This window comes from Rhizophagus irregularis, chromosome 8 (genome assembly GCF_026210795.1).
Source record: "Rhizophagus irregularis chromosome 8, complete sequence".
In the NCBI taxonomy this organism is placed as follows: Eukaryota; Fungi; Glomeromycota; class Glomeromycetes; order Glomerales; family Glomeraceae; genus Rhizophagus; species Rhizophagus irregularis.
Window position 1 is genome coordinate 2,478,867 of NC_089436.1, and position 25,374 is coordinate 2,504,240.

A 25,374-nucleotide genomic window follows, 5' to 3' on the forward strand; every position below is an offset into this window, starting at 1 on the left:
TCAATTACTCATATAAAAAAGGTTCATCGTACGTTGTTTACCATGTATAAATACGGTACTTAATTAAAAATCGTTTATAGGGAGATTAATTTCAGTGTGCTGGGACACCGGCCCTTGTATTTAGATACGACAATGATGATTTTTTTTTTTGGAATGATGATTATTTTGAATTTTCATTGGTAGTAATTAATTCAATTTTTTGTGTCACTCGAAAAAAAGTAACCAAACATCCATTGACACTTGAACTAAACCTTAATTTCTTGACTTTAACAAGTTTTTTTAAATCTTGTTTATACTTCCAAATTCTATTGGAATTATTGAAATTGGAATATCTATTTTTTTTAAAAAAAAGAAATTTTTTTTTTTATCAATAAAACTGAATTCGTTTTTATAGTAATAATGTTTTAGGTTTTTTCAATCATAAGGTACATGAAATAGATTGTACAGAAAGAATTCATTTTTCGTTCAAAATGTTTGATGTTTGCATTAATAGAATAAAATTTCGGAATCTCTCGCATCATTATCATGCTCCGGTGAATAAGGTTAACCAAAGAAGAAATAGGAATAATAGAAGAGAAGTTTTTTAATTTTTTGGGGTTCCCAGAAATATTTAATATATGATGAACGAGGAAAATAACAATTATTTTTACTAATAATTTTTTCATTTTAAGAAATGATAAGATTATCATTCCGTTAATCTTGTAAAAAAAAAATCTTAATTTTTTTTTTTTAATAAAAAACATCTAAAAAAAAGTTTTCTTGATTTTTTTTGTTGAGTTAACCATGTTTGTTAATTATACTTTCTTTTTATATCTTAAATTTTTTCCCATCTTTCTTTTTTTTGAAATTATGATCTTTTTTACGAAACATCAATATTAGAATTCGAAACATTTATAGAAATTATACGTTTTATCATCTTAAAAATTTTTTCATGATAATTTTTTTTTTTTTTTTACATAATTTATTATGTAGTTAAAATTTCGAACCAATAAAATATATCCCGGATATTGCCGTTAATTAAATATTAATAATATGAAATATTATTTATTATTATTATTATTATTTTTTTTTTTTTTTTTAAAAAAAAAAATTTATTTTTTTTTAATTGGTTCATAAATAAATTGATGTTCAGGGTCCTAATAGTATATGAACTTCATATGCTTAGACCTGTCAAGAGGAAGGATTAAAGAAAATTAATGAGTAACAAATTAAACAATCTCATTTTTCATATTTACATCATAAAATAAAAGTTGGGGTAATTAGTAATTAGGTAGGATCTATAAAAAGACAATAAATTTTTCTAAAGGGATTGTTAAATATTTATTTCAGCCTTTTTTTTTTTTTTTTTCGATTTTACGTCTTCAACTTTAATAATTAAATATTACTGCATGAGAGATAAATCATGTGGCCTAAATGTAATTATAACATACATGACATGTTGTATTCACGTGATATAAGTAATTTTTGTGGGGAAAAGTCATTACTTATTAGTCATTAAATCATTTATAGGTCAATAGGTCAAAAGAAAAACAATGTTCATTCCACAATGGGTAAGGATAAAAAAGGTCCCAGGATTCGATTTTGGAAGATATTATGCATGTGTAAGCAAGAAGTTGTTTTTTTGCATCTTTTGCATTAATTAAAGTTTAATTTTATTGTCAATTTTTATTTTTATTAGAACGTCAAATGATGAGAATAATAAAAAATGATGGGTTTCAGTTTATTGGTGTTTTAATTTTTTTTAAATATAGTAGTAATAATAAAGTTATATTGTTCATTACTATTATAGTATTTAATAATAATCGGGATCATTTATTACAAATTATTAATTATATCTTGTATTGAACTTATCGTTTAGAAATGCATGTATTTCTTAATGATCATTAATTATTGGTGAATTTATGCAGTGATATCCATATGGTCGATTCTTTATTAGTCATAGTTTTTTTAGTTACAATCGGGGATACTCATTTACTTTACTTATTTAATACTAAATCGGTTATAAATTGAAAGGGGGACTTGAACCTTTCAATTTTCTTTGGGAAATGGAAATTTATTACAGTATAAATATAAATATGCCGGTAATACATTTATTCTTTTACTTTGATCTTTGGGGATTATTATGTATATATATATATTTTTTGGTTTTGGTTATTACATAATCGTAATCCAATTTCAAAAAAAATAAAATAAAATAAAATAAATAAATAAATAAAAAAACTCTACTTTTTGTTTTTGTCGAAAAACAGAAACCAATAATAGTCATCATTATTTTTTTTTCCCTTATTATTTATTATATTAAATCATATTTTTTTTTTCACCTAAAATATATTTATTTTCAAAGGAGATATTTTTTTTAAACCAATATTTTTTTTTAAACCTTAAAAATTTTAAAATTTTAAATATTTTAAATATTTTAAATATTTTAGAAATTTTAGAAATTTTAGAAATTTAAAATATTTTTTTTAAAACCTTCTTTTTTTTTAAACCTTTATTTTTTTTAAACCTTTATTTTAAAATCTTTTAAAACCTTTTAAACCTTTTTTTTTATTTTTTAAAAAAAAATATTTTCTTTTGAAAATATAAATAATATAATAATATAAATATAAAATTTTTTTATTTTTATTTTTTATTTTTATTTTTTTTTTATTTGTTTACTTTTTTAAAGCTAAAGGGACGCGCTTTATTTACTGCTACACATAAAAAAAAAAATTAAATTTTTTTTTTTGAATATAAAAATGATATAAATTCATACAAACATAATGACACTATTTGTTTATTTTAACGAAAAAAAGAAACACAAAAATCCTAAAATATACAAATTATCCTTTTAATAAATTTTTATTATTATAATATTATTTTTTTATTATTAAAGATAAATTTAATAATAATTATAATAATCAATTTTAAATAAATTTATAATTATAATTATAATTATAAATTAATTATAAATTATATATATATATATATATATATATATTTTATTTATTATATATAACTTTTTAAAAAAAAAATATTCAGGTTTTTAATTTGTTTTAATTTAAAATTATTTTTTTTATTTTTTTTTGTATTGATTTGAAAGGAGAATTTTTTTTTTTTTTTGAAAGCGTCATGAAAGATTTATGAAAGCTTTCAAAAAAAATCTCTTTTAAAAAAATTTTATTTTTTATTATTATTTATATACAAACATACGTACATACATATAATATATATATATATATATTAATATATATACATATACATTTATATATATATATATATATATATAATATTTTCGTTACTGCGTCTTAATTTTTTTTTTCTTTATATATTTTTCCAAAATAAACGTTTAACAACCCAATTTTCTTTTCTCAAAATTTTTCTTTTAAAATATGGGTAAATCATTATCAAAAAATTCCACCTTCTCTAGTACCACTTCTTCCCATACAATTACAGTATCATCAGTATCATCGAAACCATCAACAACACCATCGATCATATCAACAAATTCACGTTCAAATAGTTTTCTTAATAAAAGAAAATCCACATTTTCTATAAAATCTTCATCAAAATGGTCTTTAACCACGTCACATCCTAAAAATACACCACCATCAAATAATGTATTAATGGTATCAACACCAAATACTCCTTCTGGAACACCACGAAATTTATTTATGGATTCACCTGATTATTTTAATACAAATAATAATTTTTGTGATAACCAATCATCGGAATTTCCTTCGGATTTTAAATTTGTTGATGGTAGACGTTTTCATAATATTGATACTGTAAAATATTTCTTACCAAATGATGAAATTGAAATGGATAGATTAAAAACTTATCATTATTTACTTAATAATGTTTTTCAAAGTAATTTTTCTTCTCCTGTTAAAGAAATATTAAAAATTGGTGGTACTGAAGTATTGGATTTAGGTTGTGGTCCTGGTGCTTGGTTATTAGATATGGCTGAAACTTTTCCAAAATCAAATTTTACTGGTGTGGATTTAACTAATACTTTAATTGGAAATGATGATATGTCAAAAAATATTAAATTTATTAAAGGGAATGTATTGGATGGTTTACCTTTTAAAAATTCCACTTTTGATTATATATTTATAAGAAATTTAAGTTATGGTTTTTCTGAACAAGATTGGAAATTTATGATAAATGAAATAATAAGAATAACAAAACCTGGTGGTTGGATTGAGGTAAATAATGGTTGATGTAATGGAGTGTAAATGTAAGGAGTGTAAATGTAAAGTTTAATTTTCTTTTTTTTTTATTTTTTAGTTAATGGAACCAGAATTAAAAGCACGTAATGAAGGTCCTATAACCATATATTTAAATGACACATGTAAGTCAGTATACATACTGTATGTAGTAGTAAATTTTTAATTTAATTTAAAAAAAACTCACAAAAAACCCCTTTTACTACCGTAGTTATAAAAGATCTTCAATCACAGAATATTTTTATAAATATAACGACGGAATTGGAACAATTTCTTAAGGATACAAACCAAATCGATCAAGTATATCACGATGAAAAATTAATTAGTTGTGGTTCATGGGCAGGGTAAGTTTTTAATTTTTTATGAAGGTAAAAGGTGAATTTATAAATGGTATAATGGTATAGTAGTTTTTCTAAATCTATCAAATTTTAATTAATAGACGACTTGGTGAATTGGCTTGTGAGGATTTTTTGATGATAATACGTGCGATAAAACCTCGTTTATCGCAAATTATTGGTGTAAATCATGAAGATTATGATCAATTGTTACAAAGTATACCTGATGAAATGAATGAACATAAAACTTCTTTTATACATCATCGTTTTTGGGTTCAAAAATTATTTTCTGTATAAAAAAAAAATTTAATTGATGGAGTTTGACGTACAGTATGTAAAAGATTTTATTCTTTTAGCGAAGGAAAAAAGAAAAAAAAATAATTTTTTAGTATTTACTTTAATGTTTTTAATAATTTGTAATATAATAATAACAATAATAATAACTTTTAATTATAGTTACTGCGTCTCGTACGCATTTTCTTACTTTGGTGATGTCTGTTGCAATTTTTAAAAGATCATTCATTTTAATGATAAGCAAAACCAACTTGAGTTGTAACTACAATCCTCTTGAGTTGTAATTATAGGATCCCGGGGCTATATAGTACAGTATTACTGTTATATGCATGAATTTGAATGAAACGATTCATCTGATACTTTTAGTTTAGGTTTTATTTTTATTTTTTTTTTTGAAACCTTATAAAATGAAAATTTTATTACACAAATAAAAATATTTTCAAGGCAAAACAATTAAATTGGTCATCCACTGACGCCAAGTGAGCGTCAACATAATTGTAATCACATTTCCGTGGCGAATTTATCTATAATCTATAGCATACAAGTATATTAATAGAAGAGCAATATATCGAAATTCGGGTTGTTAGCACTTAACAAACTTATTATATTTTCCTCGAGAATAATTATGCTAGAACTGTCCCAAAAAAAAAATAAACCGGTATTTTATACTGTATTAATAGTTTCTTCAAAAGTAATAAATCCTTGCAAAGCTAATGCGACGTCTTTATCTACTTTTGGAATTTCTATATATCTCACTGGTATAACCAATTAGATTATTCAATCTGTCTTTATCCTTTCAGGAGACAATCAAACAGAACGTGCTAGTGCATTCAATGGAGTCTCCCAATAGTTTCAATACGCTTGAAACGAGACATAACTTGATATATTTTCCCGAAATAATACACTAGAACTGACCCACAGGTTGACTTATTGGCAATTTTTTAATCGGATTAAAAATCTGGTTCAATTACAGGATAACTGGTATTTCGTTAAATTGTATTTTACTAAATTATCAGACTTAATAGTAAATTATGACAAACAAATCTTTGATGACATAAATAAAATTTAGATTATGCTAAGTTAATACATTAAGTACTTGCTCAAAGTTAAGTTCTGACCGAAAATATCTCGTCCACGAGGTGATATCACGTGATGTCACCAGTATTTGGTTTATCATGTGATTTTATTACTAAATATTAAAAATATGAAGCTTGCTAATAACAATTTGAACTGATCTTTAATCAAAAGAATGAAACAATTCATTTAAGAAACTGTTGTTGGAATTGAATTCGCATATTACTTTGCTGAAGTGGATTTTGCGTAATAAGAGAAACTCCCCGCAATTTTCTTACGCCACAGCAGAAAGTTTCTAAACCCAACTCACGTCCCGCTTTAATTGGCAAACAGCCCAACCCCTGGGAAATTCTGCCCTTCCAGTCGACATTCACTGTGAAGTTTTAGCGGTGAATTTATGATTTATGATGTAATTCCGGCTTAATATGGTGACCATAACTACTGGTGAGCTTTATGACCTTTTGTACAAGAATATTTTTACATAAGAAATTTCAATAGTAATATCGTAATATTCATATTCATCGTCATCTAGTAGTACTCTTATCTTTCAATTGAAATGAGAACAGCTTACAGCTAAATGAACGAATAGTGAACTAACGTAACGCGTGTAAGCATGTTCTTTCAATCTATAAACGACTCAATCAAGAAATGTTCATAAAGGCAAAAGACGAAGGGCAAAAAAAAAATATTTGCAGCAGTACTGAAATATTAATACTACTATTAAATGCATCATCACAACCAATAAAGTTTTTGTAAAGATAAATCGGATTACTATATAGGCTCATCACAATTGATCCTAAAGTATACCCTAGCACGGGTATGTCAAATGATCCATTCTTTATTGTAGTCTTCTGGCCATAAAATTATATACCGTTCAATTATTTCTTTAAACAATCCACCTTAGGTTCAAGTATAATATGTACGATATTTATGGCTAATTCTATTTAGAGAATCGATACGATTTTCGTATTAATTTCTATTTCTTTATGAAAGTGATTTGATCTTGATCTTTATTTAGAGTTTTAGGGAGATTTTGAATTTTAAAAATAATTATAATAAATATAATCAAATATAATAAATCCAAGTTTAAACCTAATAATTCATCATCTTATTCGTTCCGATTTCAAAATATATATTTTGACTTCATTCAACTTCTTTCCCTAATTATATACACTTTTTGTTTTATATATATATGTATTCCTGTTATTGATGCTCGTTTATGTTAAACAGATTTTTCCCAAGCATAATTATAACATAAACTTTGCGCAACTCAATAATAATTACCCGTTGCTCTTGATGTTCATGCTATAACTATTTTTGCCTTATTATGCTAGATTCGACATTTATATTTGACGAACTATTTTTCAGATTCTATCATATGCTAATAGTAGTATGCAATTATTGCTAGTCCCAAAAAATAAAATTTTTGATGAATACTCTGATTCATATTACGAATTTTCACTAGTACTATCGAATACAGTTAAGTTTTTATGTAATCATTCCTGCCCACCTCGCCCATGATTGTTGTGATTCTGTGAGGCTTCAGAACGCTAAACTAAAGGCAAGTAAATCTTAATACAATGTGAATCGAATCATTGAAGCAAAATTTTCATTTTCGACTTCTACCTGAAAGCGGATTTTTTTTTGTACTCAAGCTACGGTAGCTAGATATAAGAACTAAGAAGACAATAAAAAAGTAAGTATAATTTCTGAATTAGATGAAGATGACTGGGAATAGCTTCTACAGCGAAGCACCATGCCACAAGCAGCACAGCTGCTAATTGAGATGACAACTGCATTGTGATTATGACAAGATTTGACTCGCTAGTGACGAACGGCGACAACCCAATTGTAGATAGTAAGATCACATACCTGGATTCTACTGATTAGTCACTAACAGAGGTACTTTCGATCTTTTGACAAAGTGGTAGAACACATCAATGGTAGAACGCATCATAGTAGGCCACCTTCCATACGTCAGGTCTGGTAAGCATTGACCAGGATAATCTTACCATCTTTTGCACAAAGAGTACTACTAACACTGCCCGATTCTCATATAAATGATCAAAATAACGCTAAAACCATTATCGAACTTAGATAAGTTTTGCAAATCATTGTTGTTTACGCAATAATTTACGCGTATACCCACGTCTCTATTTGAGATTTAAATCATATATATGAAAATTCGTTATTTTTTTCTTATTTTGAAGCAAAATTTGTATAATGTAAGTAAATCTCAAAATGGTACTTTGTAATAATTTACCGCACCATGAAATCCTCGCACGCTAATTTTCAAGTTGTCTATTAACAAGTAATAATTAAATTTGACAAAAGAATCTCACCTTTTATTATAAGATCTTTTATAACTAGTAAACAGAAACATGATCAACCGATTTATTACTATGGATGAAATGAACTAATTAATGTAAAATTCCTTTATAAATCATTGTTATATATAAAGATTTAATAAAGGATTGAATAAATTTTTATTTTATTTAATAGTTACAATATAATAATAATTCATATCCTTGAGCAAAATATTCAGACTAATATTTTTTATTCCCAAGTCCATCATATTGTTACGTATAAGCGAGAATTGATGGAATATAAATTTTAAATATGATTAAATCCAAGTGGTAATAGTAAAAGTTAAATATAATAATTTAAATGGCATTGCTGATTATAACATTGGTTTTAGAACCATCTAACAATCCAAGAACTCGGTCTATTTCTCACCCATTTTATAATTGATTAACTGTAGTTCACTCCCTTAATAGTTTTTCGCCATCATAGTTGTTAATTGGGCAATCTTTTTTAAACATATTGACCCAGGTTATATATCTTAGTAAACTTCCTGTTTTACTATGGCGCCGCTGGAACCGACCCAAAAAACTTCCAATATAATTCTGCAGTCAATTCTGACACATCCCTTTTTTTCTTCTATAATATCTTCTTACTGTGCATCAAATATCAATCATGCTTGCTTACATTTCCTGTACGAAATAGCATTGTAATGATGCAACAACTTTCTTTGACATATGAACAGCCACCACTTTTTTTTGATTTGTTTTCTTTCGGTTACTCAATTATCAATCATTCTAATTTAATATTTATTTTATAATAATACTCATACTACAGTTCGATAATAATTTTAAGCGGCCATCTTGCTTCATCATCAAAGTTTCCTTGATTACCGTGACTATTCAGATTTCTACTAGTTATTATTGACTGAAAATATATAATAAAGCTAAGGATATCTATTTGTATATTCTTCAAATAAATATTCCAAGCATATAATATAATTCTTTTTTATTTCATCAAATGAACATCACTTAGCATTTATTTCTAGTATGTAAATAGAATGATGATAATGTACCACTATTATCAATAGTAAACTTCCTGTTTCGTTATGGTGCCGCTGAAACTGACCCAAAAAACTTCCGATATAATTCTTCAGTCAATTCTGACACATCTCTTTTTTTTCTTCTATCATATCTTCTACTGTGCATCAAATATCAATCATGCTTGCTTACATTTCCTGTATGAAATAGCATTGTAATGATGCAATAACTTTCTTTGACATATGAACACCCACTTTTTTTTGATTTGTTCTTCTTTCGGTACTCAATTATCAATCATTCTAAATTAATATTTATTTTATAATAATACTCATATTACAGTTCGATAATAATTTTAAGCGTCCATCTTGCTTCATCACCAAATTCCTTGATTACCGTAACTATTCAGATTTCTACTAGTTATTATTGACTGAAAATATATAATAAAGCTAAGGATACCTATCCACATATTCTTCAAAAGATATTCCAACATAACACTGTTATTTCATCCAACCAACATCGCTTAGCATTTATTTCTAGCGTGTAAAAAATATAATGATGAAAATGGACTACTATTACCAATAGTAAACTTCCTGTTTCACTATGGCGCCGCTGGAACCGACCCAAAAAAACTTTTGACATAATTCTGCTTCAGTCAATACATCCCTTTCTTTCTTCTAACATATCTTCTACTATATATCAAATATCAACCATGCTTGCTTACATTTCTTGTATGAAAATAGCATTGTAATGATGCAATAATTTTCTTTGATACACGAACCACCCACTTCTTTTAATTTGTTTTCTCTCAGTACCTAACCATTTAAACGGAAACTCTTTATCATCCTAATTTTAATATTTTTTATAATAATACTGATATTACAGTTCGATAATAATTTAAGCGCCCATCTTGTTTCATCACCAAAGTTTTCTTGATTACCGTAGCTATTCAGATTTCTACTAGTTATTGCTGATTAGAAATATACAATATACATATCCACATATTCTTCAAATAGATATTCCAACATAACACTTTTATTTCATCCAACCAACATCGCTTAGCATTTATTTCTAGTATGTAAAATAGATGCACTATTTATTAATAAATAATAAATAATACCAATATGTGGTATTATAATGGTCCTGGTATTGTTGAAGGGATATTCTGGGCTAAGTTCATCCATGATATTTTTCTTATTTTTTCTGCTCCATTCTGCCAAAATTTAGATAAAATATAACTGGCTAAAGGTCCATCACAGGCAAACTCTATTCATTCAAGTTAAATATGCTGGATATTATTTCAAATTTTCTCAATTCGCGTTATATAGGTTCCTTACTGTATTCTCAATATCTGGTCCTCGCAGCTCAATCGGATTAATTAGATTTGCAATCTATAAATCATGTAATAATATAAATTATTACTCGTGCATAATGAGAATCTACGATGGGCCTTGCTTTTAGTTCAAAAAGATCCATCTTTTTGTAACGTCAATCCCTTTAACTCTTTGAATTAATTGCTTATTAGATAATCCTCCTTGCTTGATGTGATGCGTAAAAAACTAAATCGCTGTTGGTAATCTTCTAATATTTAGGGATTAATAAATTGAAACTTTCAAATAGCTCAAACAATCTCAAACAATTTGTGCATCAAACAGTGTAATACTCATTATATATATTCCAAATGCATATAATAATTAACAATGATCAATGAATTCATTCATCATGTCGAATTGTTCCCTCATATATTTAACTTGCAATTCACGTTTAAACTCCTTCTCAGATGACGTTAGATCGATCCATTCTGATTCATTTTATGGAAAAAAATAAATAAATTCAAGATTTGAAATATATATATTAAAAAAAAACATAAATGTTATAAGATCTTCGCGATACTTACATGTGAGCCATAAAAGTTGTTCTGCGCAGATATATTTCCCGCGAAGATTCTCTGATATTTGAACTTATAATAACATTTGATTTATCAGTGTTCCATGTAAAACTTTAAGTCTTCAACTGAAAGACATCCTGGTCCATTCATTCTTGTACATTTATTTGTTCATTAGTAGGTGGAAACCTTTGTTTATTAAAAATCATAATAGTTTATTTTAATAAATACCAGTAAACATAAAATCATATAAATTCTTACATTCCAAGCTTTTCTTGCATTTCACTTTAACAATCCCATTGAAACGTTGGACGTGTTTAATAATCTCAAACAGTAAAGCACTTTAAATTGCTTTGATCATTTTCCACATCTATATTTTTGTCCAATATTCATAATACATGAGTTATTTTATAATAATGCATTGCACTGTTGCCAAGTATGAGTCAACTAATTTAATTTCTTCAAAAATGTTTTCTCATAAAAAAAAATAAATGAAAATATTATATAATTACCTCAGAAGGTTTATTTCCTAATATTAGTCTGCTAAATTTATAGTTATTTGGATTTCAGCCTCCGTTCTTTTGCAAAATTTGTTTTGATTTCATCTCTTCTATAAATTATGAAAGCATTCGGAGGGCGTGGAATTTTAACAATTCACTATTTTTATTACTGATTGCCTTTCGAGTTTATTATATTTTAACCAAAGATGTACGTAATTCTATGATACTGTTAGACTCTAACCATGTATTAAAAACTTGGTCCCAATTAAAAATCCCCTTTGTTCTTCATTTCGAATAATAGACATATAATTTTTATCGAGGTGGTGTGCATTTTCTAATATAACTAGAATGAAGGATCTAATTTGCTCAAACTTCTTGTTTTTGTCAAACTTCTACACGATTTTTCCGGTTTTTCTTAATTTTATTTATTAATTTGTTTCCATGATCATTATTTTTGGACATAAATGTTACGAATTTTCTAAAAGAAGCTATATAACCAGATGTACTGCACTTAAACCATAAGTCAAAACAGGAAATTTTCAACAAAAGGAACAGTTCAGTAATATTATTATTTTAGACCAAAAGTAAAATTTTGGTATTATCGTTGAAACTCGAGTTGTTGTTATAATATTGAGTGGTGTGGTTTCTGCATTTACAATAAATTCTTCGCGTTGTCAAACAAATATGGCTGCTGTGGATTTGTTAATCTTTTAATAACCAGCATGGTGAAAGTTTCCAACTATAAAAATTAACTTTAGTAGTTTTTCTTTAGTTTAATGCAAACTACTAAACAAGGAATTGGGACGTAAAAATAAAAATAAGTGAGAAAATTAAACTGAATTAAAATTAATAAAAATGTCGATTCGCACGTGATTTACTGATTTATGTGTCACGAATTAATTCTGGCCGAAATTAAATAACCTAATCGGTTCTAACCTCTAGCCCGCATTATGCAGATATTCGATTTCCGCGGAAGTTCTTAAAAGTATACTATTTATTATTTATATCAATATAAGGCTTTTCTATTTGAAATTTTCCTTCATTGCATAGCATTTTCAACTCTGTTTGTTTATTTAAATTATCATGCAATTTATTGATTTAGATTATAAGCGTATTTGATATTGTTTCGCGTACCTATTTCCTTTTTTTGAAATATACTGCATTTGTGATTTTGAAATAGAATCTATTTGAAGGTTCAAAGTTATTTCAAATAAAAAAAATATTCATCATCATAAATATCATCGTCAATGCTCTATTTTCTTATTTCTATTTAGGACATCTTTATGAATTGTTTATTGGCACTAGTTAAACAAATGGTCATTGAGCATAATCTTTGAATTGTAATGGAAGAAAAAGACGTGTATTTACCTCCAGCATCCTTCGCATGTTTGTTGGCGATTTTCATGTTGTTGGTGGAGAATCTATACAAGGAATCTAAATCGTAATAAAAATAAATTCATTATACATGAGTTTGAAACAAAATAAGCGCCGGTTAAATTAATTAATTATCAAAATATTAGAAAAAGTATGAATTAAATAATTATAAAGGATTGTGCAGTTCGTCCGAACATGAATGTATCGAATGTTCGAATTAGCCCCGCTGTTTGTTTTACTTCAAATCTTTTCAGTTATCTATGAAAATTACATTATCATTATCACTATTCGTTCTCAAATTGTTTAATGATGATTTCTCTTGTAATCTTACTTCTTGATTTTGATGTTGGAAATTGGTTTGTCGAATTTAAAAATAATTTTTAATTAAATTATCTTTTGTTGGTACATTATCCTGTATTTGTTTGTAAATATTAAAATTTTTAATAGTCCATCAAAAATAGCATTAGGAGGACCAATTTATCACAAACTTCTTCTTTTACTATTCGAGTTATTATTTTCAGGAAAATATTTTTTTATATACTCATCAAAGATCTTTATTCGTCTTATTGAGAAGAATTAAATCTTCGATATTTGTAAGTTAAAATTTATATTATTTTGTAACTATTTGAAACCATGTGATATGACTTAATTTTAACCTATTTTGACTTTATTTGGTCTTTAATTGCGCGTAAAAAGTTCTTCTTATCAAATTTTAGTTAATATATACAAATTAATGTAGATTTCACTTTTAGATTATAATTGAAGTTTATAAAGTAAACCCAGTGAAATGTAAAATAATCGGTATTGTTCAAAAAATGTATGTAGCATTTACCAGTATTTTCTCAAAAAAAAAAAATGTTCTATTAAATAGATGCAATGCAACACTTTCCTTTTGCAAAATTTGAATTTTCTGTAAGTTGTTCAATTTTCCAAAAAAAAAAAATGCTGGACTTTTGATCTGTGCTATATGTATTTTAGATACAGACATACGGTATATCGTTTTGTTCTTGATATTATAGTAATTAGTTGTATTAAAATGATATCATTTGAATTTAATGCTGTTTAATTTAGGGTTATGATACCATGCAATTCTATAAATTCTATAATATCACGTGACATAATTTAAATTTTGGCTAGAATTATAATTTTAAATGTGCTGAAATGACCAAAATGTCACGTGATAAGGCATTTTTGATCTTGACAAGAATTTATTTATTGATATTTATACTTGTTATTCCATGGGTATCAATGAATAACTGAAATATGATAAGTTATTGTGTTTTAATTTGTGTGATATTAACATCAAACCATTATCTATTTATTATCTGTTTATTAAGGTATACGCATGCACTCTCGGAGGTTGAAGAGATAAAAGATGAATTATAATTTTTAAAATTAGAAATATATTGGAAAAAATGTGAAAATAAATTAGAAAATTTTGAGAGTAAGTTATAATAATTTTGGAATAAAACGAAAATAGAATAGAAAATGTCGAATAATAGAAAATGTCAAAACTCTCACATGATGAGCGATCAAATTTTCATTTCATCAGTTATGTTGTAATTGACATGTTGAATTTGGTTTCATTTCGCATTGTACGATCGTTCTTTGTAGAGTAAACAAGTTTTTAAGATTAGGGCAGGCAAAAAAAAAATTAGATTCTCGTGACCCGGCCGGTCAGTTTTTCGAAAATGGAAATTTTTTATAGTAAAAAATTTTATCACGTGATTTTAAGTTTTTGGCCAATGTGCGTTTACATATTTTACATATATAAAAAAAAATGCCGGCCGGCCGGCCGGGTCATTTTAAAATTTATGTCACGAGAATCTAAAATTTTTTTTGCCCGGCCTTATGGAAGTTCATTTTTTGTGATATTCAAACTTGAAAGAATTAATAATAAAAAAAAAAATTAAATTATCTACTTAAATTATTCGAGATGTTCATCCAGAACGGTTTTATGTATATATAATTTTTCATTTATGCTTATGGTAATATTTATATATTTTAGAATCAAAGAAAGATAAATATTTTTTTTTTACTTTATTATTTTAAAATCATACTTTTTCTCCTTTTTACTTTATTTATTTATTTTCTTTTTCTATTATCTTATTAACTCTCTTAAAAAAAGTAAATAAACATAATGGATGTTTCAGAGATATAGTATAATTGAGTATAGAAAAATTATCTGAGATTGAGTCGTATTTATACAATACATACATATATAAAATATTTTTAAGGTTCAAGAAAAAATTATAATATAAAAAAAAAGTTTGTGAAAAAAAAAACTGTTTTTTTTATTACCGAAAAAATTTTTTTATAATTTATGATTTTTTATTTTTATTATCAAAGTGAAAATAGCATCAGTAAGAAACTTTATACAAGAATCAAAAGTAGTATGAATAGAATTAAACTGAGTCAGCTTCAGATCCCACAGGAATCTAGAGGCACAATTAATTTATGAAAAAATTTATTTATCACCTTCAATGCCCTCGCCTATATCACATGATAATCATGTACTTTTTTGTGTGCCTGCGATCTCCCAGCGGCAACACAACTTTAAATCTCGATAGTTTTTTATTTGCAAATATATATTAAATTATTATAGATCCTAACCTTCTAACCCCAAACTAATCCTAAATCTTCAACTATTAACCAACTTTATATTTAATACATAAGAATATATTACTGCCATCATTGTTTTTTCAACTCTTTTTTTCTTAGCTATTTTGAATTTAGAAAATTCATTCTTCAGCTTAAAATGACTGAAGATTTGGAATAGCTTCACCATACTGAATTAAATTAGTACCTTCAATGGAGCTGTATATAAAAAATGTAATTAATCTTTGTTATGTGGATTTTAGTATAATAAGATACCTACGTAAAGAATTAGAGTGGTTGTGTATTATCTATATTGTAGTATGAGTGATAATTTGATATATCGTTAAACAAGTGTGTTTCAGATGTAGATATAGTCGCATTAAAACTTTCAAGAGAGGATTCCATTATTCATAGTTTAAGAGAGAGAGAATTGTTAAAGAAGTTTCATGAGATGATGAACATGTAAATGTGATAAATCACAAGATCAGGTATACATGTAGATTTCATATTTATTTTGTTATAACAATTTATTACTTCAGAGTTCAGAAGTACTTAACTAGAAACACGTAAGATCAGAAAAAAAAATAAAAAATTTTATACAATATGACGGTTAACCCAAATATTTTATTTATTTTTTTTTTGAAAGTTAAATATATATACTGTATATCAAAAAAAAAGAAAGAGATTTCAATTTTTTCGAAAAAAAAAATAATATTCGAAACTTAAACTTCTTTTTTAATGAAGCTTATAATTTAATAATATTTTTGTATTAAAAAACTTTTTTTAACAAACATTTACAACCATCGGCCACTTATTCCGCCACTCAATCTTGTTGACTTACTAATATTATCTCTTCTTATAAAGAAATTTGCAAATAACTTGATATCTGTTGAACAAAAAAGACAAAAGAAACTCAGAAAAAGTTCTTCTCATTTCAAACAACTCTCTCAGAAGCTGTCCGACAATCACAACAATCTAAACGTGTGGAAAATACCGTAATAATATTTTTACGATAGGAAACTTTGGCAACCAGCTCAAACTACAAAAAGAAGAATCTGCGCGGAAGAAAAGCATTTAATCGTATAAAGAACGCTTTATGGAAAAGTATGGGCCCATCAGTTGGTTGTGTTAGCAAAAGAAACAAGCTTTTCTCTCCAAAGGCTTCTAAATGGTAAATTTTAAGAAAGAAGGAAAGAAAAAAGTTTTTTTTTCTTTCATATTTTTTAAGAGGTAGGACGACATTATAAGGTTCAGTTTATTTGTGTATGACAAACCCTTTTTTAACATTTCATCCCAAAAATTTTATGGGTAAGAAACACCTCTTAATTAGAATTCAGTTTAAAAAAGTCTTTTTACTTTAATGAATTATCTCTTTGATTTTCTTCATTTTCTTCTACTGTTCTCATAGTTCTTCTCTGTATCAGAGAAAAGATATATATTCTGAACAAAAAAATATCTCGCGAATGTGATCCAATCTCATTCATCATCATACGTGCCACGATATAATCATTCACGAAAAATAAGACATGCAAGTACATCGATTCGTATACAAATTATTTAATGGAATTAGTTTCTATTAAGGTCGATATTTAACTCTCTTCCCGACATTCAATTTAATTCAAACGATTCACAATATTTTTATTGTGGTCTATTTTATCAATGCATTCACTCTAACAACGGTAAATTCATAAGTTTACGCTGGTCATTTCCATCACTGCGGCTCCGTCCATCCATATTTGTAAAATCATACCATATATGTAAAAAAAACTCAAGGAAAAGAATATGGCGGTTGCCAGCGAACCCTCCGTTCCAGGTGGTATATGGGCGGACTCGCAGGCCGCAGCAAAAGGTGATCGGACAATCACGTGATTTCGAAAAATCACAAAGTTTTCGCAAGATTTTTCTTAACTCTCGTCGTTATATACGTTTATAAAAAAAAACGTGATTTTCTTTATAACTTAAAAAAATTTTTACAAACTTAAATTACAAGTCTTTTTACTAAATATATTTGATGGAAAAATATACCCTCATAAAGGTAAAACCGATAAAACCGATAGGCATCTGATTATCAAAAAATCTCAATCTGATTGGTTGGCCGAACCCCACCTTTCGTTATATATAAATTATATAATATACCAAACTTCTGGATAATTTAGGCCAAATGTGTAGTGCTAGCCAGAATTATAATTCGTTTGACAAATTTTTCGAAAAAATTACTGATAATCCTGGCCAGCACTATAAATTTGGCCTGGATTAGTATATAGTCACATGACTGTTCGTTATATAATATTATATAGCTATATAGGGGCTTGTTCGGATGCGTTATATAGTGTTTTATTATAAAAGTTCATTATATCCAGTGAAATAATTTATAAACAATCGGTTCTGGAAATTCTGGTTTGATATAACGAGATTTCGGTACAAACAGGTTCGTTATTCGTTATAACTAGGGACGAGGGCTAATTAACCATGGTTAATTAATTAACAGTTAATTTGGTTTATTATATTTAACTAAAATTGACGTTAATTTGGTTAATTACAATCAAAAAAGAGATTTAAATCATGTGATTATAGTTAATTTAGCTTAAACTAACAAAATCAATATATTTGACCAGAATTATAAAATTAATCAATGTTAAATAACAGTTAATTAACTGGTTAATTAGCTAAATTATAATTAACCGTTAATTTACCATCCTTGGTTATAACCAGTGGCGAACAATCGCATGTTTATTATTGTAAAAAAGGAGTTTATATTGTACGCGCGTAAGATGCTTTATTTTGCGATATGTCATAAAATTCATAACGCATGTGGAAAGTTGCACATTTATTATAGTAAATGAGGAGTTTAACAAATTGTGTAAATCATCAAATTTCCGAGATTGGCAATTAAAATACCTTAGTTTAAAACCAATCAGTATATCTCAATAAATTTATTACATTTGTGTTACAATCATTGCAAAAAAGAATATTGAAACAAGGAGAAAAAATAATTTATTATTGCACCGATAAGGGAACTTGCACATAATATATGAGCTCACCTCCGATTTAACAACGAATCAAATTATAATATTGTATAAAGCATTCAAATTCTGCTTTATTGGTTTCTAAGATTGACATTATTTCATAAAAAACTAAAATCACATGATTTATAGCAGAAATGACTAATGAATTTTTTCATATGATTATATGATTTGGGCGTGATTTTTATTATGATAGTAAATTTAGTAAATTCTAAATATGTATTATTTATATTACAAATAGGTTTGTTCATCAGGTATATCTGCAAGTCGGGTGATTCCTAGAAATTAGTTCAATGTACAGTATATACGTGAATGGTGAGGGTAAAGTAAACAAATATGTTTGCAACATTATAAGCTAAAATTGTGCAGCGGAGTTATATTCTTCAAGCTCGAAATTATTTAATAATAGGAATCTGGTAGTTATCTAAATCCAAGGTTTTTATGAGAGAATAAGCTACTTAGCGAATGATCGTTGAGCATATAATAATTAGCATATCATATATATGAAATACGTCCCTATAAAAAATTTTAAAAAAATGATCATTTATCGGAATTTTTCCCAGAAAATTTTTTATAGGGCGTTCTTGTGGATTTTACTTCCAAACTATAAAATTAATAATTACATTAAATATATATTTCTTACGTCTCAATATAAATATTTCTTACTTTAAATTTCTTACTTTAAATTTTAGGAGTTGAAACTTTAATAAAGTTCTTTCTAATAACATGACCTTTAATTTGAATTTTTTCAAAGATAGCCCTATGAAAAATAAGTGTCCAGAAATTGGTCCGGAAATTGACCTGAAATATACATATTTTCATAAAATTTGGCACAAAAAGATGGTTAACAGGTGATCATCATTATAATTGCTTTTAATCCAAAAATTTTATATCATAGATATATAGTATTTTTGCTTGCTCAGCAAAGGTTATGAATGTCAGTTTTGTGCTTTTTGTTTTACAAAATTAATTTATCCTTTTTTGGAAACAATTTGTCCTGAATTTTTCATGTCCGGAATTTGTCCAGAATTTTATACTGGACAAATTCTAGACAAATTCTGGACAAAGTCCGGGTACATCAAAATTTTAAGTATCAAATTTGTAGCAAAAATAGACATTTTCCAGCCAGATTTATTCCGGACAATTTCTGGACATTTCGTGGGATATTTATTTTTTATAAGGTAGGTTCCAGAGTAGCCTAATAAAACTGAAAATTTCGCCTCAAGTTGTATATTGAGAATTGATTGATTTTCAGGAGCTATTTAGAAGAGTATTTCGAACTTTGCAACGCAATGATAGGATATTTTTTTAGTTAAAACAGTCTTAAGTTGTTGGAATACCATAAAATTTTAGAATATGTTTGAATTCAGATAATTTCAAGAAGTCTTCGTGTTTTATAGTTTACATTCATTTCTTCTTTATTGTTTGAAATGGATTCACAAGCTACTTCTTGTCCTTTCTTACTTACAGATTTATCACGTTGGTCATCAAGGTTTTCTTATCGTAGAAATTATTTAAATCTTTTGAATCAATTTTATTTACATGAAGTAGAGTTTTGTATGATCATTTTACTGAGATTTCACTGAATTTAATCTTTTTCAAATTAATAATTAGAATCTTTAATTAATTTATCGAGAGATGAAACAACTTTTTGAATATTTGGACGTTCATTTGGTTCAAACTTCCAACAATCTAATTTGGTAAATAAATGGACAAATAAGTTAAATTCTATTAATTAATTTTCTGTTAATATAACTTAGAATATCACACCGCATAAATAGACGTAGGTAGCTGTTTCTTTCCCTTGTTCACAAGGTTCGAAGAAGCATTTCCATTAAACAAATAACGCTGTAATGCTCTTGCCCTCGGAAACAATTAAGACTCCATATTCGAGCAGCCTACCGCCTAACAGCAAATATTAATTGTAATAAAATGAACTACCTTTGTATAAGTTACTATATTCAACAGGAGTGCCTTCGATAATTTCTTCTCTTTCTCCATTTATTATTGCCAAGCTTAACATTATGTCATAATCAGTATCAGAGAATGGTTTACGTCCACTTGAAATTTGCCATAAAAGCACTCCAATACTATACATATCGGACATTTTACTTAATTTATAATTTTCAACAATAAAATGTTTTGGATCTATATAAGGTATTATGCCAATTATACGCAATACATTATTTGTATCTTCAGATGTTTCTTTTGTTGATGTAGATAAACCAAAGTCTGCCAATTTAATAGTTTTCTTATGTATAAGTATATTATTCGCATGCTATTAATTTTTAATATTGATTAATTTCATTATAAATAAAATGATCGATTTATAAAGTTTAAACTAAATATTACCAGATCACAATGAATAATATCTTTATTGTGTAAATGTTGTAATGCTTTTGCCAATTGTAAAGCCAAGCTAAGTTTATCATACCAATTAAGTTCATTAAAATGGTTGCTTAAGTATTTATTTAATGTACCACTATCAGCATATTCCAATACTAGGCAGTATTTGTTGATTTGATATACCGTATCTATTAGAAAAAATGGTTAAAAAAAAAGATAATTAAGACGGGATAATTCACAATCAAACTTGTGGCAACTAAATACATGATTTTCAAATTAATAGCGATTTCTCACGAATCAAGTCCTAAAAAACTAAATTATACCTACCAGCATTTATTTCTGTTATTCCACAAAATCGTAAAATATTTTCATGATGGTTAACAAGTTTGTGTATTTTTAACTAAAAACAGAAAATATAACTCTAATTTAGGAATGATAAACAATTTCGGCACATACGTTAAAAAAAAAATAATTTAATTTATACCTCTTTTACAACAAGAGTCATTTTATTATTATTGAAGGTTTTCAAAGCAAAATTTTTATTTTTTCGATTAGCACGGAACACGGTTCCAAATGAACCTCTACCTGTCAGTTCAATATTTTTAAAGCTTGAAAAATCATATTTTTTGTTAGATAATAATTCTAGCAGATCTTTTTCGGTATTCTTTAACGATTTCTTTTTGAATTTTAATTTTATCTTTATGATTTTTATAGAACTAAGCAGTGACATTTTTTAATTTTCTTAGTTTCCACCCTGATGTGTCTCTTGTTTATATAAATCTGGGTGCACCAATTAGAAAATCCATGCATTTCTCTGTTTTATTTCCAATTACAAACAGGAGCAAAAATATGACCCGCCGCATGCACGTTGTCAATCACATTTTTTTTACAACACTGAATAGGATCGACAACGTGCATGACGTACATGACGGGACAAGATTTCATATATTTGCCAAATAGGAAATCCCCCCGTGTTCGACTGTATCAATTCTTTATATATCAATAATAAAAATGAATATGAAGCATACCCCTATCGATTGTACTTTTTTATCTCTAATTACGGTGGGATTATATTCTAATTCGAGAAATTTCTTTTAAGGATTATTACAGTTCTAAGAAAACGAAATTTCTTTGTTTTAAAATTTACTTTTTACCATATAATCTTGGAAGAGTGATTATTATAATGTTTCTTTGTTGTTTAATTATAATAAGTAACAATGAAACCTATATTATGTTCTAAATGGAATGTATAGAATTTTAGAATGTTCTCATAACGGAAAAGGAAAATGATTTGCAGTTAATTTTTTTTATTTTGTGAATCAAAAACGGAATTGTATTTGCTTTTACGGTTCCGATTATAATAATTTGCTAGCAAAAGAATCCAGGCGCCGTGTAGTACATTGTTAATAAAACTTTCATCACTTGTCATTTCGAGAGAATTTATTTTTTTTAATAGCTGAACAATTTTTTTTGAAATAGATTTACACATGAAAGTGAGAACAAATAAAGGATGGCTGAATGTATGAATGGAAAAATATCATTTATGGTATAAACTTGTGTACACAATCGTAAATAGCAATTTATTTGTTTATTATTTTTTGGTACGTGACAGTTAAAAAAATCAATGAACACTAATTTGGAATGACGGATTTTTTTTAAAAAACATAAAAAGCCCAAAGTAATATCTAAAGAATTGATAAAAATGCCTCTAAAATCTTTAAAATTAGTACTTAAGCGAAAGATAAACAAGTTCAAGGGAACGATTGGTGCTGGTAATATTGAGATAGGACATATCGATCGTAACAATTTATTGGAAGATTTTATTACTAAAAAAGAAATCAAATGTTATGAATATACGGACTTCAGAGAAATTCAATCGATAGAAAGAGGAAACGTTGTGCGTGCTAAGTTTGAAGGTGAATTTTTTGCTTTGAAATCTTTAAATGATGACGATATAACTATTCGCAAAGTTATTGATGAGGTACTGTATATAAAATGGTCTAATAAATTAATTAAGTAATTAATTAAAAATTAATTTATCTTTATATTTACAAAATATATAGTTAAAATTACTTTACAATATTGATCATGAAAATATTTTAAAGTTTAACGGTATCTCAAGGATAGAAGGAGGTATGATAATTATATCCAATTTCAATTTTTCGTTACCATTTTTCTTTATAATGTGGAATAATAATTAATATTATATGCTTTTTTAATTTTTCCAGATATACCTCAAATATCTCAAAAAAATAAGTACCTTTTAGTTTTGGAATATGCTAATAGTGGTACATTAAGTACTTATTTAGATAAGCATTTTTATGAGCTTAATTGGAATGATAAATATCGGTTAGCATTTCAACTAGCAAGTGCCGTTTTATATTTACATGATAATAAGATTATTCATCAAGAACTGGTAATATTTAGTTTATAAATTGATTAATTTATTCGAATGATGTTATTTATTATATATATATATTTTTAGTATGTCGATAATATACTTGTACATCAGAAAGTTATTAAGCTGGCAAGTTTTGGTTTACCGTCAGTAACATTTAAAGAGTCTAGTAATGCATTTTTATTTGACATCATACCTTATATGGATCCAAAAAGTTTCAATACTAAAGATTATGAATTAGGCAATCATTCTGATGTGTATAGTGTTGGTGTACTTTTATGGCAGATTTCAAGTGGATGTCAACCATTTCGTACTGGAGGGTATAATGCAAATTTAGCAACAGCAATATTAAGTGGACAGAGAGAAGACATTATTGACAAAACTCCATTGGAATATAGTAAATTATATACAGGTAACAAAATTTGTTCAATGTCTAATAAAGGTTCTACAATCATGTTTATTGATTATTTTTATAGAATGTTGGAAACTTGAACCAGCTGAACGACCAAGTATGCGAAAAGTTGTCACAACTCTTGAGACTCTTTTAAATCAGCCCGAAATCCTTGTTATTAAAGAAGACAATGAGAAAATAAAAGATAATAATGCGACTGAAGATGATAATGAGGAAATAAAAGATAACGCAGCCGAATGGGTTAAAAATATCTTGAAAAATAAAGAAGTTCAGTTCATTCCATTTAATGATTTAAAGAATTCAAAACTACTTAGTGTAGGAGCTTTTGGATCTGTTATGAAAGCAGTTTGGACTAAAACAGATAACTTCGTTGTTTACAAAAGATTAATTAACACTGCCACTAAATATAATGCTTTGGATGTATTTATCCATGAATTAAAAATACATTTGCATTTGCTACCTAACTATTATAGTGATAGGATTGTACGTTGCTTAGGTATCAGCCAAGGTAATTAAATGTTTTTATTTAAATTTCACTTTTATATTTAAATAACATTTTTTTTTTCTAGATGTTACGACAAAAGAATATTTACTTGTTATGCAATATGCTAATGGCGGTGACCTTCAAAATTATCTCAATAATAGAAACTTAAGTTGGAATGATAAGAAAAAATTGTCATATCAAATTGCAGATGGGCTAAATTATTTGCATAATGAAAATGTATTACATAAAGATTTGGTATGTGTATAATTTTTATATTAATTATTAAGAAGTAGCCGTAGGTAGCTTCGTGTCACAGGAGCTTTACATTTTTTTTTATGGGTCAGATTGGGTAGGTTAGGGTTAGATTAGTTGTAGTTTATTGAAATCACCTGCAGTGATATTAACAATTTTTAATTATGTTATTATATTAATAATATATTTAATAATTATTTTATTTTAGCATTCAAAAAATATAGTTATTCATGAAGGGAATGCCAAAATTATAGACTTCGGTATTTCGAAAATTCAAGATCAGATATCTGGAGCTCATACGCGTTATCGTGGAATTATTGCATATATAGAACCTAAACGTCTCTTAAATCTAGATTTTCCATATACTAAATCCTCCGATGTTTATAGCTTTGGAGTATTAATGTGGGAAATTTCTAGTGGTCAACCTCCATTTAAAGATAATTATTGCACAGGTGGTGATATAAAGGTACTTGCTCTTAATATTAATAATGGAAAACGTGAAAACCCAGTTTCTGGTACTCCTAAAGAATATGAAGAACTTTATAAAAAATGTTGGAATCAAGAACCTGATCAAAGACCAATTACTAAGGACATATTGGACGAGCTTATAAAAATGAATTTTGAAGTAAATGAAGGTATGTATTATTGTTTTTATTGTTTATTTTTTATATCTTATATGTTTAATTATGTTTAAATATAGCTATAAATCATGTTAGATCAAATGTAGATTTGGAAAACGACTTATTTAGTAAGCATATTACTCTTATTATTTAGTAATTTATTATTTTAAAATTATGAATAGCATCGAATAACTAATTATTTCATTATTTACTATATTTTAGTTCCAACTTAA

At 26.6% G+C, this 25,374-nt stretch overlaps 3 protein-coding genes across 3 annotated transcripts; 2 read left to right on the forward strand and 1 right to left on the reverse strand.

The window, feature by feature from the left end:
* Positions 1 to 3,371: 3,371 nt before the first annotated feature.
* OCT59_028438 (uncharacterized protein) lies at positions 3,372 to 4,840 on the forward strand (the record flags this gene model as incomplete). Its single annotated transcript, XM_025327702.1, has 4 exons — positions 3,372 to 4,187; positions 4,270 to 4,333; positions 4,420 to 4,552; positions 4,648 to 4,840. 4 exons carry the CDS (start codon positions 3,372 to 3,374, stop codon positions 4,838 to 4,840), a joined length of 1,206 nt encoding a protein of 401 aa, XP_025169907.1.
* A 15,392-nt stretch (positions 4,841 to 20,232) lies between these two features.
* Positions 20,233 to 21,705, reverse strand: OCT59_028439 (uncharacterized protein; the record flags this gene model as incomplete). Its single annotated transcript, XM_025333725.2, has 5 exons — positions 20,233 to 20,321; positions 20,571 to 20,907; positions 20,982 to 21,163; positions 21,303 to 21,375; positions 21,460 to 21,705. The coding sequence occupies 5 exons, from the start codon at positions 21,703 to 21,705 to the stop codon at positions 20,233 to 20,235; spliced, it is 927 nt and encodes a 308-aa protein (XP_025169905.2).
* Positions 21,706 to 22,677: 972 nt separating this feature from the next.
* OCT59_028440 (uncharacterized protein) lies at positions 22,678 to 25,374 on the forward strand (the record flags this gene model as incomplete). The annotated part of the gene is made up of 9 exons (XM_025321052.2): positions 22,678 to 22,956; positions 23,039 to 23,108; positions 23,204 to 23,391; positions 23,461 to 23,785; positions 23,850 to 24,293; positions 24,355 to 24,524; positions 24,730 to 25,156; positions 25,222 to 25,269; positions 25,364 to 25,374. 9 exons carry the CDS (start codon positions 22,678 to 22,680, stop codon positions 25,372 to 25,374), a joined length of 1,962 nt encoding a protein of 653 aa, XP_025169903.2.